Below are 27958 nucleotides of genomic sequence, written 5' to 3'. Positions count from 1 at the left end.
TACTATATATGCAAAAGCATACTCGATTATTATGGAAATTGGCTGCTTGATTATCCACAGCCCCTACAACACAGAGCTGTGTGCACTCAAGTGCATTTCACTTTAGCAAGACACGGAACGCCCGTAGCGAGAGAGAGTCTTGGCATATTTTGTTAATATCCCCACTAAACATACATACATACACTACTCTATGCACGATGATAGCAGCATGTGCATATTTTGATTCTATGGACAGCAAAGACCACAAGAAGCACAAAGCAGCCAAGGCATGACATGCTGGCATTTTAGCCTTTCCTTTGTATTTCGTTTCCCACACATTGATACATGGATGCAACATAAAGGATGCGTTTTTCCGTGCTACACATTTAAATCAAATCACTGTGAATATTTAGACCGTTTGCATACTAATAATACTGTTTAGTTAAGCAAATGATCCGCACACAATTGGACATATGCAAATGAACAGATGTATCAGCTTTGAACAATTAAATACTGTCCATTAAGCGTTAATAGCATATTTCCAATATTACAATTAAGAATTATATGCATAGAATGTGCGTATCATTTGAGTTCATAGTTGATTTGCTTTACAGATCTCTAATGAAGCTGTAAAAATGTTTATTTCTTATATAAAACATGGGTTTCTTATCTAAAATTGTTGCATCATTGTTAGGCAATACATAAACAATGTAAATTGCATATACAAAATAGAGACTAAGGAAGTGTGACATACTTTTATTCGCTTCTTTTACTCTTCATCATCCTCATCATCGTCCTCATCATCATCCTCGTCATCGTCCTCGTCCTCGTCAACGTCATCATCATCCTCCTCAACATCCTCGTCATCGTCTTCCTCTTCAGCTTCGACTTCTTTAACTGCCGCCTCTTTGCGTGCCTTTTTCGCTGGCAAAACTGCTTCTTCCTCATCGTTCTCGTCCTTGGCATCGGCCGACTGCAGCGCCAGACGCTTCGCACGTACTTCTGCCTTGTTCTTCACTTGCTCATCGGTTAACTTCACAAAGTTAACATCCTTGGTAAGTGCGAATCTGGACAGCACTTCGTTGGCCTGCTTCTTCAGCTTCAACATACGCTGCTCACGCGGACCGACCACGTAGGGCGCATCTGCAGGTGGGGAGCACATGCTGATGTACAATGGCAGCGCCGATGTACCAACCATATCGATTTTCAAATACAACGAGCGAATGTTTGCTAAGCCACCGGGATACACTTGCTGCAGTTGATTGACAACGGTCTCCACATTCTCTGCAAGCTGTTTGCCGCTGAACTCATGATTGCCCACTGGAATGGCCGTCAGATCACCCTTGTGCAGCTGTCTGTAAGCTGTGCGACAGAGTGCCCGCGTAATCTCCTTTGGCAGGTCGTCTTCCTTGCTCAGGCGCACGGCGTGCAGGACGTTGCGAGGCTTCTGTGTGCCCTGTGAAATATAAAAATCAGAATATTGTTAAACAGTTAGAATCAATTTGGTATAAACAATAATAATAATGTGTATATTAGGTGGCTGCAATTAAATTATGTGGTACTAACCTGACCGAGGAAACCGTGGGCTTGACCAGAGATGCGTCCATCACACAAAAAGTAGTCGTATGTGTTGAGGAATTTGCGCTTTGCCTCAAAGGTGCCCATATCATTGCGCAGCTGATTGAATGGCACCACGGTCAGCTTCTGTTCGACGCCCGCCTCGCGGAACAGATCCTCATAGTGCTGCACTGTAGGCTCATAATCGAAACGTGCGCCACGCTGCAAGTCCGTCACAATGATAGCCACATCGTCATCGCTGCCCACGAGTGAATTCTTTAGTGCCAACTTCACGACACGCCTCGGGCAACTGGGTATCTTATAGCTGCACACCTGCAGTATGTAACGATAATCTTTGAAGATCGATGCGGACTTTTGCTTCTTGACCTCTTCGGCTACTTGTGTCTTGAGAGCATCGCAAACTTTCTGCACATTCGCCGAGCTGACAATCGAAAAGAATTGTTCCTCATCAAATGGCTTGAGCTCATACTTCAACTCAATCTCTCTCTTGGGCTTCTTTTCAACTCCATTTTCTTTCGCAGCTGCTCCTTTAGTTTTTAGAGCCTTACCCAGTTTTTTGGTAACAGGTTTCTCTGCTTTGCCATTTGCCAACTCTTTTTTATTTGAGGCTTCTTTGTCAGTCTTAGCATCCTTGGTAGGCTTGACTTCCTTGGCAGGCCTAACTTCCTTAACAGCTTTGACTTCCTTGGCTTTTTTGGCAGGTTTGGTTTCCTTAATAGGCTTGATTTCCTTGACAGGTTTTGCTTCCTTGGGAGTAGCCGCAATGCTCTCTTGCTTTTTCTCCTTCTTTGCAGCCTTCTCTTCAACGATGGCTGGTGATGGTTTTGCAATATCCTTCTTTTTGCCTTTAGCTTGGCTTGTCTTGTCTAGAGCCAAATCTGCAACCTTCTTGGCGGATTTCTTTTCTTTTGGAGCAGCTTCTTCCACTAATTTCTTCTTGATGGCTTTCGGTTTAGCTGCTGCTTCTGCCTCAACAACTGGAGCAGCTTTCTTGCCACCTTTCTTTTTAGGAGCTGCCTCAACAGGTGTTGTTGGAACATCTACAGGTTCTTCCACAGCCAACGTCTTCTTGCCGCCTTTTGTTTTACGAGGGGCTACCGCAACTGGCGATGGCGTGGGTGCTACAACCAATGGCTTCTTACCCACTTTGGGCTTCGGTGTTGCTGCCACCGGCGACGCCGGCGCCGCTGTCACCTTCTTGCCGCCTTTTGCTTTTGGTGCTGCTGCTACAGCAGGCGATGGCGGAGGTGCTAGCACCAATGCCTTTTTCGATGCTTTGGGCTTATCAGTTGTCTTGTCTTTTGAGGCCTTTTTCTCAGACTTTTCCACCACATTTTTAACTTCTTTCGACTTCTTCGCCTTTTTAATGTCAGCTACAATATCAGCGGCGGCAACAACTTTTGCTGTTGTTTTCTTCTCTTTGGCAGCCTTTAATTTTTCCTTGGAAACGCCCTCAATTTTCTGCGTTTTACTCAGCGATTTCGGCTGTGGAGGCTTTTGTACTTTCACCATCTTATTCACAATTCGCGTTTAAAAAATTAACAAGATTTAAACACAACACGCCAACACGTGCTATAGAGTTATTGTCAGGGTGACCGCACGTTGTATTATAAAATATACTAGTTGAAGACGGAAAATATACTAATTATAATTACTGTAATTGAGTGTTGTAAAGCATCACTTTGGCGCAAATTCAGCCGCATTTAAATACATGATCAGAAACAATATAAAATATATTATAATCCTGATATTTATCTTTGGGCAGCATAAGATTATGTGATAATTATATTTCGTCATGCCACTTTACAGAAAAAAGTTATTGCTATTATTGAAGCCGCCTTTTTATTTCGGGACACATCTGAGCGCTAAAAATAAACCCATTGTGCGTTGACACGCGTGCCTAATAACAGCAGCCACCCATCAAATGTATGTCCTTGTGCACCCCCGCAGTTGACCTGGACTTGCTCATGGCACATGGCAGCTCCCATGGCGCTTCAAATTAAAGCGTTCCATAGAAAACTCACAGCATTTCTGGCCTGGCTCTCCACAAGGAACCGTCGCATTTGGCGACACGTGACTGAAGCACAACAACAAAAGTAACTTATTCGCCTTCAGTAACTTCTTGTCAAATATAATTAACATTTATTAAAGACCTAATATGTTAGTTACAAGTTACAGTTTGAGTTTTTTGGCATTCGCTTTCGAAGTGTCCTTTTTGGGACGTTTACTGCCAACCGATGCCGTCGATGATGTTGTATCCTGCAGCTTATTAAAGAAGGCCTTTGATGATTTAAGTGCGCCCTGATCATTGCTGCTCGTAATCTGCAATTGATAATAAATGCATTAATAAACAATTCTATTTGGTGTAGTTTTATACTCTTACCTTTTGCACATTTCGACTTTTGGTAATCGATTTTAATAACTTGGCGTTCGCTTCACGCTGCGTGGGCGCCTTGCCTTCCTTGGCACGCTGCAGATCACGTTGCTCCAAGGCACTGTTGATGGCACGTTGTTTCTGTTTCTTCTTGCGACGCTCGCGATTCTTGTCGGTGCGCGTGCGTTCCGTTTTGCCCAACGGCGTGTGCTTGGGACCACGGAATACCTCCTCGGGTGCCAAAAGTTTAGCATCGCTAACGGCCACAGGAGCCACTTCTTCCATGTGAACGGCAGGCGTGTTAGTAACAATCTTAATCTCTGGAGCGACCGGTTTGGGTGTAAAATGGAAATTGGAAAGGGCGTCAAGCTTGAGGAAAAGTGTGCGCATGGCACGTTTGATTTCTTGATGCTCCTTGGACTCGGGTGTCGTACTATCATCTCCATCGCGATTGGGATCAAGTTTCTGCATCTCTTGTTGGTATTGCTGTTCATAGATCTGAGCCAGCGACTGCTTGGATTTCTCCTGATCGAGCACCAACTGCTTGCGATATTCTTGTGCCGTTTGCACGGGTCGCACAGTGCGCTCCACATCATCCCAAGCCTTGTCGCGGATGCGTTGCTTAATTATATCTTCGATGGTTTCATTTTGTTCCTCTGTTATTGCTGCCACCGGGCGCGTCGTCGAATCAAATTCCAGAATCTCCTCCAGCAGCGAGTTCTGCGGCCGATTTCCCGCCTGTACTTCACCCCGCAGTTGCCATGGCTTGTCACCCAGCACCACGTCCTCGTAGTCACGTATGCGCTGCAGCAATCGCGTCTCACGCAATTCATTTGACGATTGTTGCGTAAACTTTGATTTCTCTTTATCCTCCAGCTGGCTTTCATCTTCATCTTTCTGCGAATCCGAATCGGAATCACTTGCAGGTTCAACACCACTTTGAGCAACAAAGTCAGCTTCATCGATTTCACTTGCCACCTCATCTGGCTGCTCTGTCTGCTCTACATCATCTTCATCTTCATTAACTTTTTCCTCCTCCTCGCTTTCACTTTCATTGAAAAAGTCTCTGGCTTTATCTTTTGGCAGATTTTTTGCTGCTTCCTCTAGCTCCTCATCCATATCAAAGAAGTCCGCATAGTTTACATTACCATCGTCGTCATCGTCCTCTTCATCTTCAGTTTGCTCGCCAACTCCCAAATCCTCGGCGTAATGATCGATGCCCTCTGTATCATCAACGGGATTCTTGTTATTCTTTTGTCGCCGCATTTCCTTGGCATCTTCCTGTTCCAGAAACTGCTTCATTTCATCCAGCTTGAAGAATGTGTCATCAACCACTGATTTCTTGCCACTCTTCTTTCCGAGCTTCGCCTTCGTTTGCTTTGATTTCGCTTTAGGTTCATTGAAGCCTTCAGAGTCTTCTTCCGATTCTGATTGATGCTGCGCCTCTTCATTCTCCTCATCGCTCTCCTGTTCAGACAACTTCTCTGCCTCATCTTCATCCTCGTCGTCGTCCAGTTCAATGCCCAAATCTTGTTCCCGTGTCGCCATAAGTTGAGCTGCCTGTTCCACAAACTGTGGCAACATTAAAGCATTGCGTAGCTCGAGTTGTTGCCAAATTTGCTCCTCATCCATTTGGTCCAACACCAACTCTGGTAAAACGTCCTTTTGATTCGCCACATCGCTACTGACGCTCAATGTATACGTTTGCTGTATTAACTGATGAATAGCGCCCACTTGTTCCGGCTGCGGCCTAAAAGAAAAACATTTCTTGAAACACGTGCGCGGTTTAGTCGAGACTAAAAACAAACTTTAAGAAACGATCTGCATCCTGAACCAGCTGGTCGAAGCTTGCAGAAATCTCTTTGAAAGTGCTGGAGCTTAGGCTAGATTTCTTAGATCTATTTTTCGTAGCCATTTCATTAAAATAGCGCTATTACAGAATTTATTTATACGAATTAAATAAAACACTGAAACAGGCACGAACGGTGCAGTGTGACCGTAAGTTTAATTTGAAAATATACCGTACAACAATGAATTGTAAACAACTGTACAGTTGGATGCATATTGGTACACCGAGAAATCTAACAGCTGGTAATTATTTTAGTATTAAGGAAAACATCATTTTTACATTTTTTACAATTCAGCATATGTTCACATTGATAAAAAGCCGTCTTCAAAACACCAAAACATTTGTTAGGAGTATTATGTGTGTGTTGCTTTAATTGTAAACTAAAGACCATAGATCTCAATTTCCGGCCAACCATGGACTTCAAATGCTTCAAGCTACTATTATTGGGCGGTGCCGTACGTCTGTATTTCAGCCGCACCTCAGTGGCAGCGTTAATTGGCAATCGCGTCGAGTTTGCGACTCCATTAAACTCTTACAAGCGCAGTAAGTACACCATTTTATACATATATTATAATTTCTTTTAGCCGTCAACTTATTTTGTTTTCAGTGCAAGAAGGTGTCTTTCTGCTGCATCAAGGTATTGATCCGTATAGTGGAGACCTAGTACATGAGACACCCTTGGTCCTAAAGGCTATATCAAGTCTTTTCCTCAACTATGCCGCGTTTCTGCCGTTGCTTTACATTCTCTGTGATTTGTGCACTGCCACATTGCTCTATTCGATGAGTCGTAGTTTTGTTGCACAAAAGCTTCAGCAACAGCGGAAAGAAAGCGAGAATTACGACAAGGATTCTATAGAGTTGCAGTACAGTGAAAAAGATCACTATGACATTGCCAAGATGGTGCTGGTTGCTTATCTGTTCAATCCACTGACTGTGATGAGCTGCATTGGACTCACATCGACGGTATTAAGTAATCTGCTACTGGCCTCCTTTCTATGTGCACTTACAAGGCGCCATCTCTTGGTGTGCCTCGTCCTGTTGGCTTTTGAGACTGTTCGCAGTCTTTACCCTGTAGTGCTCATTGCACCACTGCTGCTAATATTTGCTCGACGCTCTGCCGGCTTGAGCATTGCTATATTCCTTATGTTCGCCAGCTTCTGCTTGGCAATTGCCGGAGCCAACTTTTTGGTCATGAATAGCTGGAACTTCTTAGACGGCACTCTTGGCTTCATGTAAGTGTGACCAAAGATCTAATTTACGATGATTATCATTCTTATCTTTGTAGTTTTTATTTCCGTGATTTGCAACCGAATATTGGACTCTTTTGGTACTTTTTCACTGAAATGTTTGAGCACTTCCGCACTATGTTTCTGATCACATTCCAACTGAATGCCACTGTACTATATTTAGTGCCATTATCCATTAAACTGCGTAAGGAACCGATGCTTCTGGCCACCGTTTTGGTTGCCCTCATGGCTGTCTTTCGTGCTTATCCCAGTCTTGGCGATGTCGGATTCTATTTGGCTTTAATGCCGCTGTGGCGACGTTGTTGGAAATGCAAGTTGAAGATTTTTGTTAATCTCTATATGTTATTAATATGTAACTTCTTTTAAACTTCTAGTCATGGCCCATGGCTTTGTGGTCTTCACTTTCTTCTTGGTCACGTTGTCCATGATGGGATCGCTATGGCATCTTTGGATCTATGCTGGTTCAGCAAACGCCAATTTTTACTTTGGTGCAACACTGGCCTTTTGCACTGGTCAAATATTCCTAATAACGGATTTGCTTTTTGCGCATGTGAAGCGCGAGTTTTGCCTTTACAATGGGCAGAAGATAATGATTGATGGCGAGGAAGCGCGGATACTGCTAGAGTAATAAGCTGGACATAAGCACACATCAATTAAAAGAAAACATTTTATTTAAACATAGCATTTACTGCTTGGAGTATCCTGTTTTTGTTTTCCTATTTAGGAATTTGTATAGATACAAGATGCGTTTCTCCATCTCTCGCCACTTGGTGGGTCGCGCTATTGGATATTTGGTCTTCTCCATGAGGCGACGCTTCCGCAGCAACACCTGATACTCATTACCGGACACGCCACGCAACCACGAGGGCACAGAATACAGTACTCGAGTGGGATGCAAGCGATCGTTGCCCAAGATGTCGATGTAGTCATTCTGGCCAAACAGCGCACGCTTCTCCGACCATGCATTCTTGGGTCGATACACGGGCATGGGTAGCTTTTGACCATTGTCTAAATGCGGCAGCAGACCACTCTGGAAAATCTTGTCCTTGTAGCCATAGCGTCTCACTGTAGGACCGCGTGCCCGACGCTCCGCATGCGACAGCTGGCGCACTGTTGTGGTTGAGCCCAAGTGTAACGTCTTTGCTCCCACGATCAGCAGCTTTTGAAATGTATTTGTTAGCCAAGACATCGTTGCCTGCGTGTTTTAATTTATGATTAGGTAATTGTAAATAGACAAATTATAAGCGAACATACTTTTCTGAACAGCTGTTGGTGGTCGACAAACAATAAGTTGTTATCGCCGGCTTTCGATAACAGTGCACAAAATACCAATATGTAGGAGGAGCTGCAATAATTATGGAATGATAATATTATTGGTAACCGTTATTTATATTTATATAATGTTATGAATTATTTAAAATACCAATAATATTTGGTTTTATTGTTAATAGAAAAACTGAGAAAATTAAAAATAATAATCAGCTGTTGATGGCTACTAAACAGTGGCTTGTAAGCTGAAGTGCCATAACAATAATGGTATATTTCTAATTGCAGCCACACTGATAACATCTTGGTGGACAAACAAAACACGAAGTAAAATAGTTTCTATTTCTTCATAAAGTGAAGAAAATAATTATTTAACGTACCAATGATTGATGACGAGGCTGTGAACAATGCAAAGGAAAGGCTGCGTCAGGAGATTGGCGATTTAACAGCTCAATTAAATGCCAAAAAGCAGAGACTGCGAGATTTGGAGGCAACAACTACAGATGTTGATGACGACAGTAATGCAGTGAGTCCAAAACAAAACCAAAGAGCGTTAACCAACGATGACATTGCGCGCTACAGTCGACAGCTGATCTTGCCCGGCTTTGGTGTGGCCGGTCAGCTGAAGCTAAAGACCAGCTCAGTGCTAATTGTTGGCGCTGGTGGCTTGGGATGTCCAGCGGCACAATATTTGGCTGGCGCTGGCTGTGGTCATGTCGGACTGGTCGATTATGATCGCGTCGATAAGAGCAATTTGCATCGACAAACACTGCACACAATCACACGCATTGGCATGGACAAAACGGAATCTGCCAAGATTGCATTGGAAGAGTTGAATCCACATTGTCGCATCTCATGTCATACTCGATTACTCAGTAGATTCACAGCCATGCACATCATACGCGACTACGACGTCGTGCTGGACTGCAGTGACAATGTGGCCACACGTTACTTGCTCAATGATGCTTGTGTGATGCTTCGCAAACCACTTGTCTCGGGAAGTGCCCTCAAATTGGATGGCCAACTAACCGTCTACAATTTTGGCGTTACGGGTCCATGCTATCGCTGTATTTATCCTGTACCGCCGCCACCTGAGGCAGTCACTAATTGTGGAGATGGAGGTGTTTTGGGTGCCGTGACCGGGACCATTGGATCGCTGCAAGCGCTGGAGGCCATTAAGATCATAGTGGGGCTAGGCGATGTCTTAGCTGGACGGCTGCTCATTTTTGATGGCAGCACATTGCAGTTTCGTAACATCCGCATACGCAGCAAGCGTGAAAATTGTCATATCTGCTCTCCCCAGCCGCTTATCACGGAACTTATCGACTATGAGCAGTTTTGTGGCATGCATGCCACCGACAAGGATAATCCACTGCAACTCCTTGAACCGGAGCAACGTATCGATGCTATGGATTACAAGGCTCTGCAGCAACAACAGCCAGCACATTTACTTATCGATGTACGTCAGCCGGCGGAGTTTGAGATCTGCCAGCTGCCTTCAGCAGTTAATGTTCCATTGGCTCAAATTCTGGACGACAGTTATCTGAAGCAGCTGGGCTCACAGTTGGATAGCAAGGAGTTGCCCATAGTGGTATTGTGTAGGCGGGGCAACGATTCTCAGATCGCTGTGCAGCACATGAGAAATCGGTTCCCAGATCATTCCATACGCGACTTGGAGGGTGGACTTCATGCGTGGTCCAGTCAAGTTGATCCCAGTTTTCCTACTTACTAACAATACATATAATATATACATATTTCTCTCTTATTTCTTTATGACAATTTTCTACGCAATTTTATAGTTCATTCATAATATTAAGTGGATTTGGCCAAAGTGGAACTTGGTTATTGAAAACTAATTTTTCTTTTCAACTTTTGCGATATTTTATATAAGAATATCAATATATCTCCTTCAATTTGTAAATGTTTATTAATCAAATAAAATGTGTTTTTTTTAACGATTCGAACTCGTTTTGCACAAAAGATCTTAAATCCGTAAAGAACTATGGGCACTACTTTTATATAATTTTTTCGATGTAAGAAAAATTCCATTTTAGAAATTGCAAATGTTTTATATTGGATGATAGAATGAGTTATATACTTTTTTTGGCATGGTCACAAACTTGCCTTGTGTGATTTAAATTATATTTCTAGAGGTTTTCATTAAAATTTCATTTAATTACAAGTATTCAATTAATGCTTCTGCAATTACGATTTGAATATTTATATATGTATTTATATAGTTAATGTATATATTTTTAAACACTTGCAGCGAGCGAGAGTTATTGGGGCTCCAGAGACATAGTTTATTGGGACTCCACGAGTGTTGAATCGACACCTGCTGTTCATGTTCAAGTAGTTCTTGTTGTTGTTCTTGTTGCAATTGTTGAGGATGCGCGCTGTAAAAAGCTACATTTGGGAAAGAAATCAAATCAAGTTATGCATATATATATTATATGGTAGGTAAATAGAACAGCAAATATATAGAGGGGAAAAAAAGAAATCGAAATTTCAAATGTTATACTTTTCTTGGCGTTACCGTCTTTTTGAAAAATATTCAACTCGAACTTGGAGATTTTCAACTTCAAGTTGAATACTTTAACAGGTCAGAACAGAACGTTGCAAAAGTGCAAAGGTAAAGAAAATGTTGGTTGCATGAAGCACCCCTTGAAATGAAGTTGCTGTTCTTGTTTTTGCTTGCGTGCTGTTTGTTTTGTTTGTTTAAAATTTGGTTGTCGAGATGACTTCATTTCTTTGTTTATTTTTTGTTTTGTTTGTTGTTGTTGTGATTGGTTGTTGATCTTGTTCATTAGTTACGGCCTAGTAACGTCGTCGCTCACGATCACGATCACGACTGCGTGAACTGCGGCGCCGATCATTCGACCGGTTGCTACGTCGATTATCTCGTTGACGATCGCGATCCTTTTCACGTTCACGCTCTTTATTTACACGCTCCTCGCGTTCCTTGATACGCTGTTTGTGTTCCTCGATGCGCTTTTGACGGAACGCCTCCTTTTCCGCGATCTATCGAAGCAGGAGACAAGGTTATTAAGGGAATCTGTTACAAAATTTAAGTTTTTCTTACGGCTTCCGGTGTCAAGGGCAGCCAATATATGCACGGTGTGCCCTTGGTTTTACGAAATAGATCATCTAATAGTCTGATTGGTGGTTCATTCTCCTTTTTCTTCGATTTCACCGCTGCAAAAAAATATAATTTATAGTACATTTTTTATGGTTTCATTTAGTTGTTAACCTGGTGAGCCACTTCTGCTGCGTCCATGGCCATGATGATCACTGCGCTCGCGATCGCGTCCACCACGATCCCGTTCCCTAGAGCGTTTCCTATCCTGACCACTGCGTTCCGCTTCATCCGCTCCGCCTTTGCCACGTTCCGAATCGCGCAGACGTGAATCGACCCGCTCCTTGCTGCTACGACGTCTGTCATTACTTGATTTGTCGCGATCGTTGGGCTCCTTTTTGCCAACATCCCATTCACGTACAGGACGAGCAGGCTGTTTGAAATACAACATTTATAGAATTAGTTATATATACACGACAGTATATATAGTAATTTTACCTTTTTATCGCTAGCATCTAAGCGAGACCAAGTGTTGCCTGCGTTTTGATTATCTCTGGTATTGTCCTGCGGATACTTGGGAGTTTCGTTCTTCGTCGATTGTATTGCTCGATCCATGTCTGTGCGACTGCCGAAGTCAACATTTAAGCACTTGGGATTCGAGACCGGCCAACGTACTCCATGCAACGCATGACGCGTTTCAATGGCTTCGCTAAAGAAGTTGGCGAGAAAAGCAAATGTTAGTTATGAGTAACAGAAATGCTATCAACAGCGACTTACTCTTCTGTGGCATAAGCAACATAGCACTTAGATTTGATGCGATCAATCCAGAAGCCATCGTCATCAACGATTTTTCCAGTGCGCGCCAACAAACCTTTCAACTGCAACACGGTAAAAGGTCGCACCAAATTGCTGATGTAGAGCACATGACTGGCGCGATTTCGGGCTGGACTTGGAGAGCGGGCAACGACAGCCGCTGGAGCAGTACCAGCAGCAGCTGTATTTACTGATGCATTTGGTGCATTCTCAACAACGGATTTGTTGTTTAGCGTTTGCGAAGCAGGCGTTTCTTTATCATGCTGCTGTTTCGATTGTAACTTCGGTCTTTGCTCCTCATCGGTCTCGTTGCCCTCATCGCGCTCCTTAGCCGCCACACGCGTTAACTCGGGCGTCAGCGAATGCTCATCTGTCTCATCATGGTCACTGGTGACCAGGCCCTCTTCCTCTGATGATGACTCCAATTGCACATCGCTCAATGGCACTGGATTCACCACATCAGCTATTATGTTCTTCAACGAATCCGTTGAAATAGCCAGCACTGGTTGCGTGCGTTCCACAATTTTCTTGCTTAGCCACTTGCGTTTGCGCACGGATCGTTGAAGCGACGTGTTGTTGCCTGGCTCGTCTTCCTTGTTTGCTGCTCCCTTATCTGGCTGCTGCTCCGTTGATGTTACCGTTGCTGGGGACGCTGATTGTTCCGCTTGATTCTCCTTTTGCTCATCAGTTTGCAGTGACAGTTTGGAGGCAGAGTCCGATTTGGGCTTCTCAAGGTTCCGCACTTCAACGTCCTCTGTTTGAATGTCTAATACATCGCTTGTGGTTTTTAGTTGTTCCTCATCCTTATTTGCTGTAAAGCTTAAAGACGAAGCAACTTTTACCTCTTCCATGCTCCGTTCATCATCATCATTATGGCTACCCTTTCCCTTGCCCTTCCCTGTTCCTATGCGGGTGGTGTCATCTTCGTGCTGTTCCTTAGCTGTCTCTTCTTCTTCCTGCACTTTCGATTTTACCGGTAATTCTGATTCCGACTTCTCTGGCTGCGGTTTGGGTTCTGCCTGTGTAGACTCTTCAACTGCAGCAGTTTCCTCTGGCTTCTTTGAGTTCGATAAATTATTATCGATATCGACGCTCTTCTCGACAGTCTCAGCACCATTCTCAATTTCCTCTGGTATTGTTTCTACTTTATTGTTGTGCTCAACGCTTTTGTCGCGTTGATTGCGCTTTTTGGGTGTCGTACGTGTGCTGCGGCTTTTGCGCACTGGCGACGGCGACTGCGATGCTGCCGCATGCTTTTCCTCACTTGAGGCACGTTCCCCTTCACCGCACGACGCGCGTTCTTCATTGATTTCTTCAATTATTGGTGGCGCTTTTGTATCTTCAACCTTCTCCACCACTACCGTTGTCTCGTCCTCGGTTTTCTCATTTTCCGAAACTTTACGCGATCGGCGACTACGACGTTGCACCGGCAATGGAGCAGGCGACGAAGATTTTTTTCGCTCGCTACGACGTCTCATCGCAGTCTGTAGCTGTAAAATCAAAACGTTTTCCACACACTTCGTTTGTTGCCACTATATAAACGCGCACTATAAATAAATGCGATTATTATTTATATTATGTGCGATGTTTAGAGTCACGAACACACATATATAACTTGCTACCTATTTTGCGGCGTGCAACGTTTTTGCTTTGCTTTGGTAAAAGAAAAAATTTGTGTTGCCAATGAAAAGCGTCAATCCGCCATCGAAAAATGTAGGGTTGCTTTTTGGCATAGAGGTGGAGCAATATCGATGACACTATCGATTTCTATTTATAAAAAATCGATATAGCAAATATCGATGTTTTTGCGCTAATTACGCATGTAAAAGGGCGGGTCATTTAAAACAGCATTTTGTTAATAAGAGTAAATGTGAATACAAATTTGGTAAGTGATAGCACTTGATAGCTAGGCACAGAAAAAAACACTTCTGGTATTGCTTACGACAGTAATGTTATTTATATTTTTAATTATTTGCAAAATCGATGATTATCTTATCAGTCACCAAACACATTGCTGCCGCATCGATAACAAATTGTAATCATTAGTAATTAGTTTATTATCAAAAACTATTAAATAACTAGAAATTAAAAGAAATATAATTAGTATGAAATAAGCAAAAATCAGTAACTACCATGATATATCAGAAAATTAACTTATAACTTTTGTTTACTCAATTAGGCGAAACAATTTTATCCGCTTCTTTACAACACTGAATTGACGCATATTTCGTAATTGAGAACACCAACAACAACAGCCAACAAAATCGCATCTAAAAAAATTTTATAGTTTATCGTTTGAACAATGCATTAATAACAAAAATGTTAGTGAAGAATTTTAGTAAATTAACACAAATATTTGGCCGACTCCGTTATGTGCGTAGTCCATATGACTATTCAATTGGCATTCATCAAAACTGTCGTTTGAGATTCGACGGATTGCGATCATTATGCATTATTCATCCAAAGGAGCAACAACGGCAACGTCAAAAATCTTCCAGCTCTTCTCCACCTCCAAGCCTACTGTTTACGGCTGCTTTCAGTTTCAATTTTCTGCTTGGCGGGAGCAGTGATAAGGACGAAGAAGATACACCCGAAGCGAAGCTAATAAATACGATAAAACGCTCGATTCTCTGCATACAAAACGATCAGTATGATAAGGCGGAGCAAATGTTACATCTCGCCTTGCGCATGGCACAGGATATGCAGTCCTTCAAGGGCATTACATATGTCTATGATCTGATGGCAAATCTTGCTATGGAAAGAGAACAGTTTCGCAAAGCAGAAAAGCTTTTTGTGGATGTAATGAAGCGCCTTATGTCCGATGGCCACTCGGAGGATAGTCCAAAGATTCTGCACATTAGCTCCAAAATCGCTCACATGTCGCAGCTACAAGGCGAGCTGGAGAAGAGTTTCCAGGGCTTTACATGGACTCTGCAGCGATTGGCCAAATTGGTTCAGAGCATGCCAGAAGATAATGATATCTTGGAGTTATATGGCTTGACAAAGAACTGGTATTGAAGGTTGTTCCATGTTCTACACAGCCTAAAAGCATAATAGACAAAACCAACTCTTGTTAAATTAATCTTTTTTAATTTACAGGTTTGGCCAATTGTTGATGAAGCAGGGTAAATATGACGAGGCGAGGAAGCTCTTCAAGGAGGCGTTAGATATCCTGATTGGTGTCTACGGCACACTTAACGATGCCTCAGTGACCATCTTAAACAACATCAGCGTTGCTTATGTGAATGTAATTGATCTATTTGTTATTTAGATGTATTTGACTTAACTAATTTAATTTCGCCAGCTGGAACAGTATGCGGAGGCCAGGGAAACACTGTTGCAGGCTTTATCGATGGCCAAAGAGCTGAAGGATACCGCCCAGGAAGGCATTATACAGGCTAATCTGGGACTCGTATATCTGCGTGAAGGTCTTCTCAAGGAGGCCGAAAACTTTTGTAAGCTCGCTTGGAAAACGGGCAAGAAACAGGAGAATGCTGATGCGATTGAGCAGGCCGAGTATTGTCTCAACGAGATTAAGAGCTGCATGAAGAACTAGTTAACCTCGAAAGCAACAAACTTATATACATGTTTTATAACAAGCAAGATATGTACCACAAAAAATTTTGTATTGCAATTCTTCGGTTGACCCAGCGACAAAAGTTATTAAATAACGTCGTACAAATTTATATTGTAGTCACATTTTTACTGTTGACCGAGTTTTCTTTTTATTACTTAAAGTTAGAGCGAACTTTCAACTAATAATCACCACCACATACAAAATGATTTCGCTTATTAAACGCTCAAATAATTTATCAGTAGAATCAGAAACAAAAGTTATTTAATAACGTACAGAATTATATTTATAGTTAAGGTTTTTCACATTTCTCTTTTACTATTCAGATGCCCAAGTGCTTTGCAGCTTTTCATTGCCAATTGTATTTGTTGTTAACGATTAAAGTACATTTTGAGTAATTTTTATTGAAGACACGCAAAATGAGTTATATTTAATGATTTTGCAGCTATTCAAACTTGGCTATAACAATCATCAGAGCCACGCCAGTAAGCAGGGCCAGAATTTCCTTAATCGATTGCTTCAGCTTTGTCGACTCCTCCAATAACTCGGGCAGCACACTGACTGTGGCAATGTAAATGAAACCACCAGCGGTGAAAGGCAATACCCAAGGTGCTGAGCTGCCATCGCTGCTGCCCGCACCCAAAAGTGCCAAAGCAGTGCCAGCTAAAGCTCCCAACGCTGTCACCAGCTGCAGCAACATTGCCTTGCGACGCGAGCAACCCGATTTGATGAGTATCGCAAAGTCGCCGATCTCATGCGGCACTTCGTGCAATAGAATGGTGATGGTGGTCACAATACCAATGCTGTTGCCTGCCAAATAGGAGGCACCAATAGCCAAACCATCGGTAAAGTTGTGCGCAAAGTCAGCGGCCAGATTCAGATAGCCAGAGATCTCCACTTCACCCTCGGGTTCAGCTTTCTTCGCAGCTGGTTTACCAGCTTTGCTAGCTGTGGCTTTTTTCTTATCGCCAGATCCGGGTTCCTTCTCCTTGGGCGCTGGCTTTGGCTTGGGTGCACCATGGCTGTGACCATGACCACCGCTGCCTCCCTTAAGTATGCGCACCAGTTTTTCTACGGAGAGGAAGGCAATAATTCCGCCGAGCACCCAAAGGCCAACGCTCATATCGTGGACATGCCCATGACTCTCGCCTGTCTCCTCATGATGATGATGGTGGTGGTCATGGTCGTGGTCATGTCCATGCTCGCCATGTGTATGAGGATGTGTGGCGTGGGGTATCAGATGAAGGAAGGCATCGCCAAGCAAACCTCCGGATGCAAAGGCCAGCAAGACTTTAAGGCGGGGCTTCATCGCTTCGCTGTTGTCCAACGGAATAATGTAAAGCAGCACAAAGGGAGCGGCACTGATAAGCAGCGTGGAGCCAATTGAGTGCAGCCAAATGCTCTTCATATCTATACGAAATGAGAGATTAGAATAACAACGAGCACTTTTCGTTATCAAAAGCTTCTCTTACCCAACGTTGCCGGCTTCGCATGCTCGTGATGCTCATGATGGTGATCATGTCCATGGTGATCGTTTTCATGATGATGATCATGTCCATGGTGATCATGATCATGGTCGTGATGATGGTGATCATGTCCATGGTGAACATGATCATGGTCGTGATGATGATGATCGTGTTCTACCGGCGGCGCATTTTTCGGATCGAAATTTTCATTTGCTTCGCGGGAGTATTTAAAACTGGCTTTGCCTTGACTCTGGCATAGTTCTGGCAAGGAGAGCACAATGGCAGTCAGGAGGATGCCGAGCGCAACTTTCTGATAAAAATGAAACCTTGACGGCTGCACATCAGCCAATTGTTTAGACATAGTTGGCTGTTTTCTAAATCAAACGCGTGTGTATTTCTTTTTTGTTGTGACGTGTGTGTTTTTTCTTTGCTTTCTGTTTGCTTACTAGTGTGACCAAGTTTCGTATAGAAAGTGCCGACACTTACGAAGATTGGTAACAAAACTGTACAGTTTGATGAGTACCACTGAGTTGTTATCGATAAGCACGCCATGCCCACCAAATTGACTTTATCGACAACAATCGTAAGCAATCGTCTAGTGCGCGCCAAACGATGTTTAAATCTAATTCTTGCTGAAATCCAGAAATTCGAAATCAAAATGCTGGCATTATTAAACATCTAATCACATTTAGTTAGTTGCTCGTTGTTCGTTAAACGACACTAATAATAAACTAGAGAATTGTATGGGCGTGATTGGTTTTGTTTTGAGTGCAAAAATGTTTTTTTTTTATGTAAATGTAAATGTTTGTATGTATATATGCTTCTCCAAAAGACAGAAAAAATTCGTTGCGTGATTGAATAAATAATAAATTGTGGGGGGAGTAAATTTAGAAATAAACACATATTTGCATGCGGCGATGACACGACGACACATCAAATATGGAAACTATAACGCTCATCATCATTATGTTTGTTTGTTGTATATATACAAGCCACTTTGGTTGCAAAATTGCCAGATCACTGAATGAATTATCTCCTCGCGTTCAATACAGATTAATCTTTTTCAATATCGTCTTGCGGCACATGTGGCAAGTGCGCAATGTTTCGGCGCAATGGGAGCAGGCGCCATGTCCACACAGGAAGGCCACATCACGTTTGCGTTCCATGCAAATGCCACAGAAATGCGACTCCTCAAACTCTTGCACCTTGTTCTCCAGATAGCGCAACAGATCTCCCGATGGCAAACGGGCCTGATCACTGGGCGATGATGTGGAGGACAACTGCTGTTGCGCAGCTGTCACCTGACGACCGTTCGCATCCAAGCGCCGCTCGATGACAACACCACAACGCAGGCACTTTTTCATACGAATGCTACACTCTTCGCAAGCAATCTGATGCAGGCAAGGCTCTGTAAAAAGTACAAATTGAGAATACTATTTTGTTGGGATATTAAATGTCGCTTACCGAAGCGCACTAGTTGCAGCGGCTCGTTGCAAACAATGCATTCCTGTTGACCAGAGATTAGACCCGGCAATGCAGCCGCAGCAGCAGTTGCTGCCTCGAGCGTCGCTGCTGTTGTTGCTGCTGCTGTTGGCACTGGCGGTTTTGGTGCTTTCTTGCGTGGCGCCACTTGTGGCGACACACTTGTTGTGGCAGCATCCGAATTAAGCTTCTTGGTGCCCGGCGATGGTTGCATGCCTCCCGCTGCCGTTTCGCTGGGCTTTGGTTGCGTCACTGGCGGAGGTAGACACAATGCTGTAGCTGCTGTAGATGTTGCTGCGGCATCTTCACCCACTTCAACGGCAGACGCATCATCCGTTGCGCCGCCAATGTCAAGCGCTTGCATATTGCGTTGAAGTGGCGTTGGTGCTGCTGTCGTCGTCGTTGTCGTGGTTGCGGTGATTGCATCATCAGTTCCGCCAGCGCTTTGCTGGCCAAAGATCAACTGTCGTATATTGCGATCGGTAATCCATTCGAAAATACTGGCATTGGCATTGTTGAGCTCCACACGGCAACCATGACGCGACAGATAGATGAGAATGCTGTACATCAGACGATCTTCGTTGCGTATGCTCGTCTGTGAGAGGCTGACAAAGAACTTTTGTATTTCGGGCGCCTCCTCCTTGGCTGGCTCGGCAGCTTGCTGCAAATTGGACTTCTTGAGGACGCACAAATGCATGGCATTGTCTCCGTCCTCATCCTTGGCATTGATGTCGCACGACAACTTCACCAACCGCTCAATGACACTTGCATGTCCCTGGGAGACGGCGAGCAAAAATGGCGTTTGCCGGCGATTGTTGCGTATGTCCAGCTCGGCTTGTCCCTCCGTGACGAGCGTCTCCACCACCTGGGCATGTCCATTGAGTGCGGCCAAATGCAGCGCTGCAAAGCCATCGTCCTTGCGCACATTGACCAGCTGCCGCGAAAGCTGCAGGATGCGACGTGCCGCGACCACGTTGCCCTTGAGCGCCGCATGATGCAGCACATTGAAGCCACGATTGTTCTTTACCGTAAAGTCCAAATTGGGTGCATTGCATAGCAGCTCAACGACCTCAGTGTTCTCCTTGCCAATGGCATCATGAAGCGCTGTATCGCCATACGAGTCCTGTATATTAACGTTGGCATTGTGCTGGAGTAGTTCGCGCACGCAATGCGGCGTCTTTTTGTGCGCACAAATGTGCAATGCCGAACAGTGGCTGGAGTTGAGGAAGTTCACCTCGGCGCCATGCTCTAGTAGCACACGCATCGTCTCTGGCTGATTGCCAAAGGCGGCATAATGCAGCGCCGAGTCGCCTTCTTTGTCCACCACATTGACGTTGGCGCCCTTGGAGATGAGGTAGGTGACCAGCTCAACGTAGCCCTGATGAGAGGCCACTTGTATGCACGCCTTGCCACCGCTCATCACATCCACTTGCGCGGGATGCATGTCAAGATATTGCTTCACAAACTCCAGATGGCCTTGTGCTGCCTCGCGCACCAGTTTGTCCGCCACAGAACTGCCGGAGAGACCAGAGAGCGGTGTCATCACATGATCGGTGCGTCGATGGCTCAAGTCCATCATGCTATTGGAACGCTCGGCAGCTGTGGCCAGTGGTGAACGCTCTAGTTTAACACATTTGGGATTGAGCGTCCACTCGAAGCCATCGTGGAGTTGCTGTATACGCAGATCGCCATCCATGTACACCTTGACTACCTTGCAGAGTTTGCCCAGTGCCTGAAAGTACAGTAAATTAGTTAAAGATCTGATATAGTTAAATACCATAAAGTACTTACATGGCGCATTATGTCGATCCATTCGCCGTGTCCCTTCTGCAACTGCTGCACCTTGTTGGCATCGTTGATGATGGTCACCAAGTCGCCCACGCGGAACGACACAACCTTAACGAGAGCGGCGGGGTGAAACGTCCACCGATTGGGACAATTCTCATATTGAACACTGCGAGAGGGAAAGTATAAGAGGGAGTTCAATGCAGGAGTTAGCAGTATACTCACCGTATGTCACCCTTTTCGGTGATTCGATGCACAGTTCCCAGCTTGGCCAGATGTTCGACCATGCGCGGATTCCAACCGCCATGACCTTGCTGCAGCTTCATCAGTGCATCCACCTCTAGGCAGACCTTAACACGATCGCCCACTGAAAAGCTGGGCTTCACCATCGCCACAATTGGCTGCTGCTCCTCGGTCTGACCCAAGACAGGCATATGATCCTTGTAATAATAACCACCGCAAGTCGCTGTTATATACTTTAGATCGACGTTGCCCTTGTGACCCAGTCGATAGACGTTCGTTGAACCGGTTACCCAAGATACGTTGGCTACACTGCGACACGATTCATTGTCCCAGCCACGAATTTCCATAACACGCCCGGTTTTCCCCTCGCCGCCGTCCTGATCGTTCCACTCCCAGTCCGGACCACGCACAACCTTTGCGCTGACAAAGATGCCCCGCAACTGAATGCGCTGTGAACCTTTGCGTGGCGGAACGCGAACTCCGAGCGATGTGGGTGTTGTGTAGCGTACAAAGGTGTGCTCCAAATCGTGCAGATTGGCGCCGTAACAGAAGGCGCACAAATGATAATTGGTGCACTGGCCGCACTTGAACACAATCCCCGCTATGCCCTTCGAGCAGCCATCACATACAACATTCGAATGACGAACACCTAAAAGTACAAATAGTTAATAAAAGAAATAGTTTTTATATCTTGTTTGTTGCCTTACCAACTTGTGCATTGTCCACAATGATTAGATCGTATTGATTTTGATAGCCAACTCTGTAATTGGTGCGATGTCCCGAATCCCAGTTAACAACAACAGTGTTCTCTGGTGAATGTGTTGAGCCGCAACGTCCTATTTCGCAAACGGTGCCAACGTGACCTTCTCCGTCGTCTGTTGCATGGACAATGAAATGAAACAAAGAAGAAATCGTTGTAGTAGTTGTTGGCTTCGCTCTTAGCTTGCGCTTGTGTGCTCTATTTATAAATGCTTCTCGTCCCCCTCTGTTCACAACGGGAAATGCTGCTCCATCCGGTGGAGCAAATGCTGCCACACAACAGCAAACAAATTTCATGTTGCACTCTAAATTTAAACGCACACACACATCTGTTTAAAGTTCCCCACGCGCCAGACACATGATTTATGTTGAGTTAGGTTAGCCAAGAGCGAGAGCGAGAGAATGTTGGTAACAGATCCCCACGAGAATTGAACAATAGACAAGCTGTTAATCGTTGTGTTTGTTACTATTTATAGCAGGCTTCTCCTGCACTCCATGTTTTTTGTATGTGGCAGCTGCAATCCTGGCTGGCTCCCCCTTAAGTTAAAAATACCAAGAACTTTCAAATGGCACGCGCCCCAACAAAACGCCGACTTCGTTCTATACCCGTCCAACCAATGGAAAGAAGGGTATTTAAGGATAACTTAAAAACACATTCCCATAAAGTAAAAATATTCGTTCATAATTTCAACAGCTGAAACGTAATTTATTCGTCTGTCCGTCTGTATAAACATATAGATCTCTGAGACTATAAAAGCTAGTGCTTTTGAAATTGGGGTACTAACTAAACTATATAAATGCTTTCATTGTAGTAAACATTCCATTGGGATCTTCTTCTGGTATCTAACAGTTGAGCACACCCAATTTATCTACAATCTTGCCTGTTGTTATGACGAGCAGAGTAGCAACCGTGTGGCAAACGTCACAAGCAAATGTGTGTGTGTGAGTGTGTGAGTTCTCCCCCTCCCTATCACACACACACAGGCACACCCCTAAACACTCTCAAACGAACGCCATTTGGGAAGAAGGCATTCCGCTGTTTGAGTGTTGAGTGTGGCTAAAAATAGCAGCGTCCTCTTTACATTCACTGGCAGCCAAAGAGTGTCGATCGTTTGCCATGTGTAAACCTCAATGTAGAATATACATACATGTGTACCAGGTACAATCTATAAGTTTGGATATACACAACAACATTTGTATAAACAAATTGTGTGTGGTGTAGCTAGTTAATTCCGCAAATGGGTAAACAAAGTGTGTGTTAGCTGACTTCGTTGCTGTTGCTATTGCTGTTTCGGGTGTTTGCCGTCCTACCTTGATTCGACCATATCCAATTTGGACCGCGCACAACACGTACGCCCGGCGGAATGGAGGCCCGCATTCCAATTCCAGCGTTCTCTGCCAGCGTCTCTGTCGCCTGTAAGAGACCAAAAAGCAGTTAACTCATTTTAATAATGCATGTAGATTAAATAAAGTAATTACTACAATTATTTACCATTTAATTTTAACATTTTTTCATAATTGATTTTATGATATTAGGACAGCACAACTGCCTTTTTCTACTTAACTACATAATATATTATATACGCATGAAATTTAGTTCAACAAACATAATATACAGAAAATACCATGAGTTGTTATTGATAACAGTTCAAACAAATGTGTCAAACATTTTATGAGTGGGTGGGATGGGGCAGAGAGGGAGTTATTTATTTGGGTCACCGACAAAAATCAGCGCATGTCTAACGGCAAATATATATCTATAGCAGGTAGCTTGAAATGGAAACTGGATCAACAGTGGCACCTTTTATGCATTTATATCAAAGAAATTTAGGTAAAATAAAACAAATATATTCATGAAAATGAATTAAAAATTAAATCAGTCTTTAGACTCTTACTGAATATGATGGTTATAATGATTTTATCGCTATACATATTTAACTATTTTATCAGTCACACTATTAATTATCATTACCAAACTTAAGAACTATTTCAAGTTTAATTTCTATAGAGAAACAACTAACAAATCTAAAGCAACTTGCAATTCGTGCTATCAATTAATTGGTACACATACCATTCGATGTGTATCTCAATATATTATATAGTACATATATATCACAACAATTTGCGATAGCTATCTCTAGGTGATCAACATCAAATCGGTTTATGTAATTCTTTAGTCAAAGCAGGTGCCAACTTTGGGCGGGGACACTTCAAATTTGGGAATACCACCAAGTTGGGCGATTAGAAATGTATGAATCACAGGAGTTTATGATTCAACCAAGATTTCGAGGGAAAATGCAGAGAGCTGACAATTAACACATATTTTGAAGTCTGTGCATTTGGGTTTTTTCTTTTTCTTTTTTTATCAGGCGAGAAACTGAGGCACAAAAGATACTGTGTGCAGCTGTGGCAGGAACCGCAACGAGTATGAAGAAAATGACGCATGAGATAAGACATATGGATACATATGTATTCCCTACATATATATGTATATATCACCCATATATATACTTGGTTGCAAAGAATGTAGCATTTAAAATAGGAGAAAAATACACCCACTTTGCACCGAAACAATCGCAACAGCAACTAATTATTAGCTTAGGTACATTTTTACAATTTGTTTATTTGTTTTGATGATACGAGCGAGGGGCCCAACTTACCAATGCAATTTTTTTATGCTTCCGTCAAATGTAACGAGTGCTTGTGTGTGTGCGTGCGTGCGTGTGCGGGCGTGTGCAATAGTGTGTGTGTGTGTACTTGCTTGTGTGTAAATATCTGGTATGCGATTTTCAATGCTAATCCCAGTTTGGTCAGCTTTGTTCATTTAACAATATCTACAGCCTAAATTATCAGCAATGCCTTCTCTCGTTTTGTGTTTACTCATTGAACTTTTTACTGATAAAAATTATAAAATTTTCGCATTTGTCTTGTTGTTATATTATACACACGAATCGAAATCATACACAAATTGATATTGCCATTGACTGCTGCTGTGTACTACGTTTGTTGATGCAGCATTTAATTTATTATTCAACACACCCCGTTTTCCTGTTTTTGTTTCGTCGAGCAATGCATCTTTAATTTAATTTGTATATGCCAAAATTTTACTTTGGTCAAATTTACTTTTTACTTTAATTTTTTTTGTATGAATGAGGACAGTGTGACAGCAGTTTGCAACGTCCGGAAAGTTTACATTTTGCAAAAATACTAGAGGTGGAGAAACATCGAACGCGCTATCGATGCATCGATGATTTTGACATTTGAATAAACATCGATTTTTAGACGTTTAGAATGGATGTGTTTTGCAGTCAAATACAAACATTTAATAAAATAAAGATAATTATTAACTAAACTAAAGAAATTTAAACTGCTATTGTTAAAAAGCTTTAAATTTAGCCATTTATCGGAGGGCGACCGATTATTTAACGAATAATAAAAAATACTGTATATTGTTTATATTCTTTCAACACACCTGCTCCTCACTTAACGAAAGCACAAACTGAAAACAGCTGTTTTTTAGATAAGGTCACACTGCGAGCCGGTGTCAAAACAAAGTTGTTTATAGCGAATTACGCGTTAAAATTAATAACAAATTTTATGCTAAAATTATATAAAGTCTATATTAGAACAATGTCTTCACAAAACAAACAAAGTATGCCATCTTTGTCAAGTAAATTGGCTAAGTTTCAGAAAGTTGTAAAGCCGAAACTAATTGTCAATCAGGAAATCAAGTTACAGGTACGAAATGTTATTAGATGTCATTTGTTTGAGTTAAACAGCATTTTAATGTTAAGGACATCGAGGATTTACCCGGCGGATCAGCTGCACTTTACTTTTCCCCCAGACAAACACGCAAGCAACGTCAGTCAAACACTGCAGTACTCAAAACTGATTTGCCCGCCAAAAAAGCTCGTCAAATTGGGAAAGAAGAAGCGCCAATAAATTCAAAAGCCACAAAAACAAAAATCGGCTCAGCGACAATTGTAGAGTGCGCAGTAGTGCCAAAATATGAATGTGATAACAAAATTGATGTGAATTCGATTAAAGCAGAGAAAGAAAGCTTCGAAATAGTGCCAAAATTAGAGCACGTAGATAAGATTGAAGTAAGTTCAATTAAAACTGAACTGGAAAGTCCCAAAAAGGTCCCAAAATGTGAGCCAGCTAACGGTATTAAGACTGAGGTCGACAGCCCCAATGCCAACTGGTGCCAACAGCTGGAGAATGTGCGTCTGATGCGCTCCGAGAGACCAGCTCCAGTTGATACTCAGGGATGCCACCAATGTGCCGACAAAAATGCTGATGAAAAGGTAAATACTTTGACAACATCCATAGACCAATTAATTTAGTAACTGTCTCTTTAGACGCAACGTTTCCACAAATTGGTGGCTCTGATGTTATCCAGTCAGACCAAAGATGAAACAACCTACGAGGCTATGAATCGCTTAAAAGCTCGATCTCTAACACCTGCCAATATACAGCAAATGCCTGTCGCTGAGTTGGAGAAATTGCTGCACCCCGTGTCCTTCTACAAGGTTAGTATTCTAATCTAATTTCTTACAATTGTCACTTTCGAATTGATTCCTTCCTACAGAACAAAGCGAAGTACGTGAAGCAAACGGCGCAAATATTAATTGATAAATACAACGAGGACATACCGGACAATATTAAGGAGCTCCTCAAGCTGCCAGGAGTTGGTCCGAAAATGGCACACATTTGCATGGCAACTGCCTGGAATCAGATCACTGGAATTGGCGTAGACACGCATGTGCATCGCATTTGTAACCGCCTCGCCTGGCTTAAGAAACCCACCAAGGAGCCAGAGCAGACGCGTGTGCAGCTGGAAAGTTGGCTACCACAGGAGCTTTGGGCCGAGGTTAATCATCTATTTGTAGGCTTTGGACAGACCATTTGCACTCCGCTTCGACCCAATTGCGAAGGATGTCTTAATCGCGACATTTGTGCGGCGTCAACTGCAGCTAAGAAAAAATAAAAAAAAAACAGATGAATAAGTAAGTTAGTAATATTGAAGTTGAATATTATAAACTGAAATGGAAGCCAATGCAAAGCAAGTTTTCTAAGGACCTGCAATTGTAATAAGATTAAGATCTGCTTGATATATTTTAATATCGGGTTCGGATATTTTTCGATTTTTGAAGCTTAGTATAATTTATATCTCATATCGCGAAATAATTATGAATATACAACATGTTTTGTGTACATATGTTAGATTGAGTTAACTAATGCATCATCCAAAAAGATATGCGCATGTCAGCCTAATATTCTTTGTTCAAAATATAACTTTTCAGGAAAAACCTTTGATTTTTTAAGCCTGTAAATTGAAAATCTCAGTATTATTGGAGTCGACTTATGCTCTCTCCCCTTAGATTTAAAGTTGAACTCAAAACATGAATTACAATATTAAAGAAAACTAATGCCTAATTCATTAAGAAATTGCCATATTGAACTACTACTTCTGTGTATAAACATATGATCCCCAAGATTAGTTGTAAAACTTCAATAAATAAAATCGAATCTGAAAAGACTAATTCGTCACCTAGCCGAATATCTGCTGAAATTTCGTATATCATAGGCGCAATTGAATTTCGATATGCGGTCAGAAGTTTGTTGCGGGCTGAGCACAGAGAGGTTTCTTCTATCCTGCTATTGACCTCATGTGAAAGTATTATTCAATAAATTGCTCTTCATTTCAACTTCGGCACATGAATTATGTGCACAAACAGCAACAGCAGCGGCAACGGAAAAGCCAACAACAACGACGACGGCGTCGGCGACAGCAACAAGGAGCCGGCGCACGTGACACCTTAAGCCGTCTCCTTTCCTTCCACCTCCCCGCGCAGTCATCAAGTTTTTGGTTGGCGTGCACTCATCATCAGCTTCGTTGCGTGCGCGCTCTCTGCCCAGTGGAATGGGTAAAGGCTTCAATGTGGAAGGAGGTGTGGATGTGGGTGCGGGACTGGGCCGAACGGTGTCGAGACAATCTGTGGCCTAGCCTGGCTTATAAATGATGCAGAGGCAGCAGGGTTCAGACATTGCCATTGGCTCCCCTCGCTCCGCTCTGCTCTGCCAGACGTCAGAGTCGTTTGGGAGAAGCAGTCGCATGTAGAGTGCCCTCCCACACAGACATAACTTTTAAGTTCGAGACTTCAACGCCCCGTTTGTCAGGCTGTAATTCAACGCTGTTTACGTGTCCTCGCCCTCGTGTCCTTTTGCCTTTCGCCTCCCATTGCCATCCGGCGTACGCAGCAAGTCGTCGTCGTTGTCGTCGACGACGATGTCGTCTGTCTGTTGCCGGCGCCGCAACTTGGTTGGGTGGCTGTTTGCTTGCCGTATATGTGAGTATGAGCGTGTGGGTGTCTGTGGGTGATTGTGTGTGCGTGAGTGAGGAAGGGAGGTAATACTACTTAAGCGTGCGACAGCAGCAACGGCAACAACAGCAGGCATAACGT

General features: G+C 43.2%; 10 protein-coding genes across 13 annotated transcripts; 4 read left to right on the top strand and 6 right to left on the bottom strand.

Annotated features, from left to right (window-relative positions):
- Positions 1-571: 571 nt before the first annotated feature.
- On the bottom strand, positions 572-3150 carry LOC117564815 (ribosomal L1 domain-containing protein CG13096). The gene is made up of 2 exons (XM_034243737.2): positions 1546-3150; positions 572-1435 (listed from the first exon to the last, which is right to left on the bottom strand). Exons 1-2 carry the CDS (start codon positions 3067-3069, stop codon positions 749-751), a joined length of 2211 nt encoding a protein of 736 aa, XP_034099628.1. The 5' UTR covers positions 3070-3150; the 3' UTR covers positions 572-748.
- Positions 3151-3676: 526 nt separating this feature from the next.
- On the bottom strand, positions 3677-5930 carry LOC117566154 (U3 small nucleolar ribonucleoprotein protein MPP10). Its single transcript, XM_034245642.2, has 3 exons — positions 5740-5930; positions 3941-5681; positions 3677-3879 (listed from the first exon to the last, which is right to left on the bottom strand). Exons 1-3 carry the CDS (start codon positions 5844-5846, stop codon positions 3730-3732), a joined length of 1998 nt encoding a protein of 665 aa, XP_034101533.1. The 5' UTR covers positions 5847-5930; the 3' UTR covers positions 3677-3729.
- Positions 5931-6084: 154 nt separating this feature from the next.
- Positions 6085-7704, top strand: LOC117566156 (phosphatidylinositol glycan anchor biosynthesis class U protein). Its single transcript, XM_034245645.2, has 4 exons — positions 6085-6323; positions 6388-7012; positions 7066-7337; positions 7402-7704. Exons 1-4 carry the CDS (start codon positions 6194-6196, stop codon positions 7653-7655), a joined length of 1281 nt encoding a protein of 426 aa, XP_034101536.1. The 5' UTR covers positions 6085-6193; the 3' UTR covers positions 7656-7704.
- On the bottom strand, positions 7677-8614 carry LOC117566157 (39S ribosomal protein L51, mitochondrial). The gene is made up of 3 exons (XM_034245646.2): positions 8451-8614; positions 8282-8372; positions 7677-8222 (listed from the first exon to the last, which is right to left on the bottom strand). Exons 1-3 carry the CDS (start codon positions 8594-8596, stop codon positions 7713-7715), a joined length of 747 nt encoding a protein of 248 aa, XP_034101537.2. The 5' UTR covers positions 8597-8614; the 3' UTR covers positions 7677-7712.
- Positions 8571-10220, top strand: LOC117566155 (adenylyltransferase and sulfurtransferase MOCS3). The gene has a single exon (XM_034245644.2). It carries the CDS (start codon positions 8676-8678, stop codon positions 10023-10025), a length of 1350 nt encoding a protein of 449 aa, XP_034101535.1. The 5' UTR covers positions 8571-8675; the 3' UTR covers positions 10026-10220.
- A 747-nt stretch (positions 10221-10967) lies between these two features.
- On the bottom strand, positions 10968-13887 carry LOC117566153 (apoptotic chromatin condensation inducer in the nucleus). Of its 2 annotated transcripts, XM_034245640.2 has the most exons (6): positions 13789-13887; positions 12147-13729; positions 11868-12078; positions 11544-11802; positions 11376-11488; positions 10968-11314 (listed from the first exon to the last, which is right to left on the bottom strand). In XM_034245640.2, exons 2-6 carry the CDS (start codon positions 13658-13660, stop codon positions 11111-11113), a joined length of 2301 nt encoding a protein of 766 aa, XP_034101531.1. In that variant the 5' UTR covers positions 13661-13729; positions 13789-13887; the 3' UTR covers positions 10968-11110. The 2 variants fall into 2 exon arrangements, with proteins under 2 accessions (XP_034101531.1, XP_034101530.1); XM_034245639.2 differs by having other exon boundaries at positions 12147-13884.
- Positions 13888-14405: 518 nt separating this feature from the next.
- Positions 14406-15743, top strand: LOC117578377 (tetratricopeptide repeat protein 19 homolog, mitochondrial). Of its 2 annotated transcripts, XM_034263809.2 has the most exons (3): positions 14409-15193; positions 15282-15429; positions 15487-15743. In XM_034263809.2, exons 1-3 carry the CDS (start codon positions 14502-14504, stop codon positions 15736-15738), a joined length of 1092 nt encoding a protein of 363 aa, XP_034119700.1. In that variant the 5' UTR covers positions 14409-14501; the 3' UTR covers positions 15739-15743. The 2 variants fall into 2 exon arrangements, with proteins under 2 accessions (XP_034119701.1, XP_034119700.1); XM_034263810.2 differs by lacking the exon at positions 15487-15743 and having other exon boundaries at positions 14406-15202; positions 15282-15403.
- Positions 15744-16132: 389 nt separating this feature from the next.
- On the bottom strand, positions 16133-17687 carry LOC117578376 (protein catecholamines up). Its single transcript, XM_034263808.2, has 2 exons — positions 17229-17687; positions 16133-17166 (listed from the first exon to the last, which is right to left on the bottom strand). The coding sequence occupies exons 1-2, from the start codon at positions 17581-17583 to the stop codon at positions 16202-16204; spliced, it is 1320 nt and encodes a 439-aa protein (XP_034119699.1). The 5' UTR covers positions 17584-17687; the 3' UTR covers positions 16133-16201.
- Positions 17688-17889: 202 nt separating this feature from the next.
- On the bottom strand, positions 17890-24677 carry LOC117578375 (E3 ubiquitin-protein ligase MIB2). 2 transcript variants are annotated; one of them, XM_034263805.2, is made up of 7 exons: positions 24531-24677; positions 22803-22905; positions 21440-21607; positions 20715-21381; positions 20496-20658; positions 18687-20436; positions 17890-18630 (listed from the first exon to the last, which is right to left on the bottom strand). In XM_034263805.2, the coding sequence occupies exons 1-7, from the start codon at positions 24564-24566 to the stop codon at positions 18266-18268; spliced, it is 3252 nt and encodes a 1083-aa protein (XP_034119696.1). In that variant the 5' UTR covers positions 24567-24677; the 3' UTR covers positions 17890-18265. The 2 variants fall into 2 exon arrangements, with proteins under 2 accessions (XP_034119696.1, XP_034119698.1); XM_034263807.2 differs by having other exon boundaries at positions 24152-24641.
- Positions 24678-25010: 333 nt separating this feature from the next.
- LOC117565486 (endonuclease III-like protein 1) lies at positions 25011-27033 on the top strand. The gene is made up of 4 exons (XM_034244588.2): positions 25011-25229; positions 25286-25798; positions 25853-26023; positions 26083-27033. The coding sequence occupies exons 1-4, from the start codon at positions 25089-25091 to the stop codon at positions 26479-26481; spliced, it is 1224 nt and encodes a 407-aa protein (XP_034100479.1). The 5' UTR covers positions 25011-25088; the 3' UTR covers positions 26482-27033.
- Positions 27034-27958: the final 925 nt, after the last annotated feature.

The sequence above is a fragment of the Drosophila albomicans genome, chromosome 2L (genome assembly GCF_009650485.2).
Source record: "Drosophila albomicans strain 15112-1751.03 chromosome 2L, ASM965048v2, whole genome shotgun sequence".
NCBI lineage: Eukaryota > Metazoa > Arthropoda > Insecta > Diptera > Drosophilidae > Drosophila > Drosophila albomicans.
This window is presented reverse-complemented; position numbering and strand designations above follow the sequence as displayed.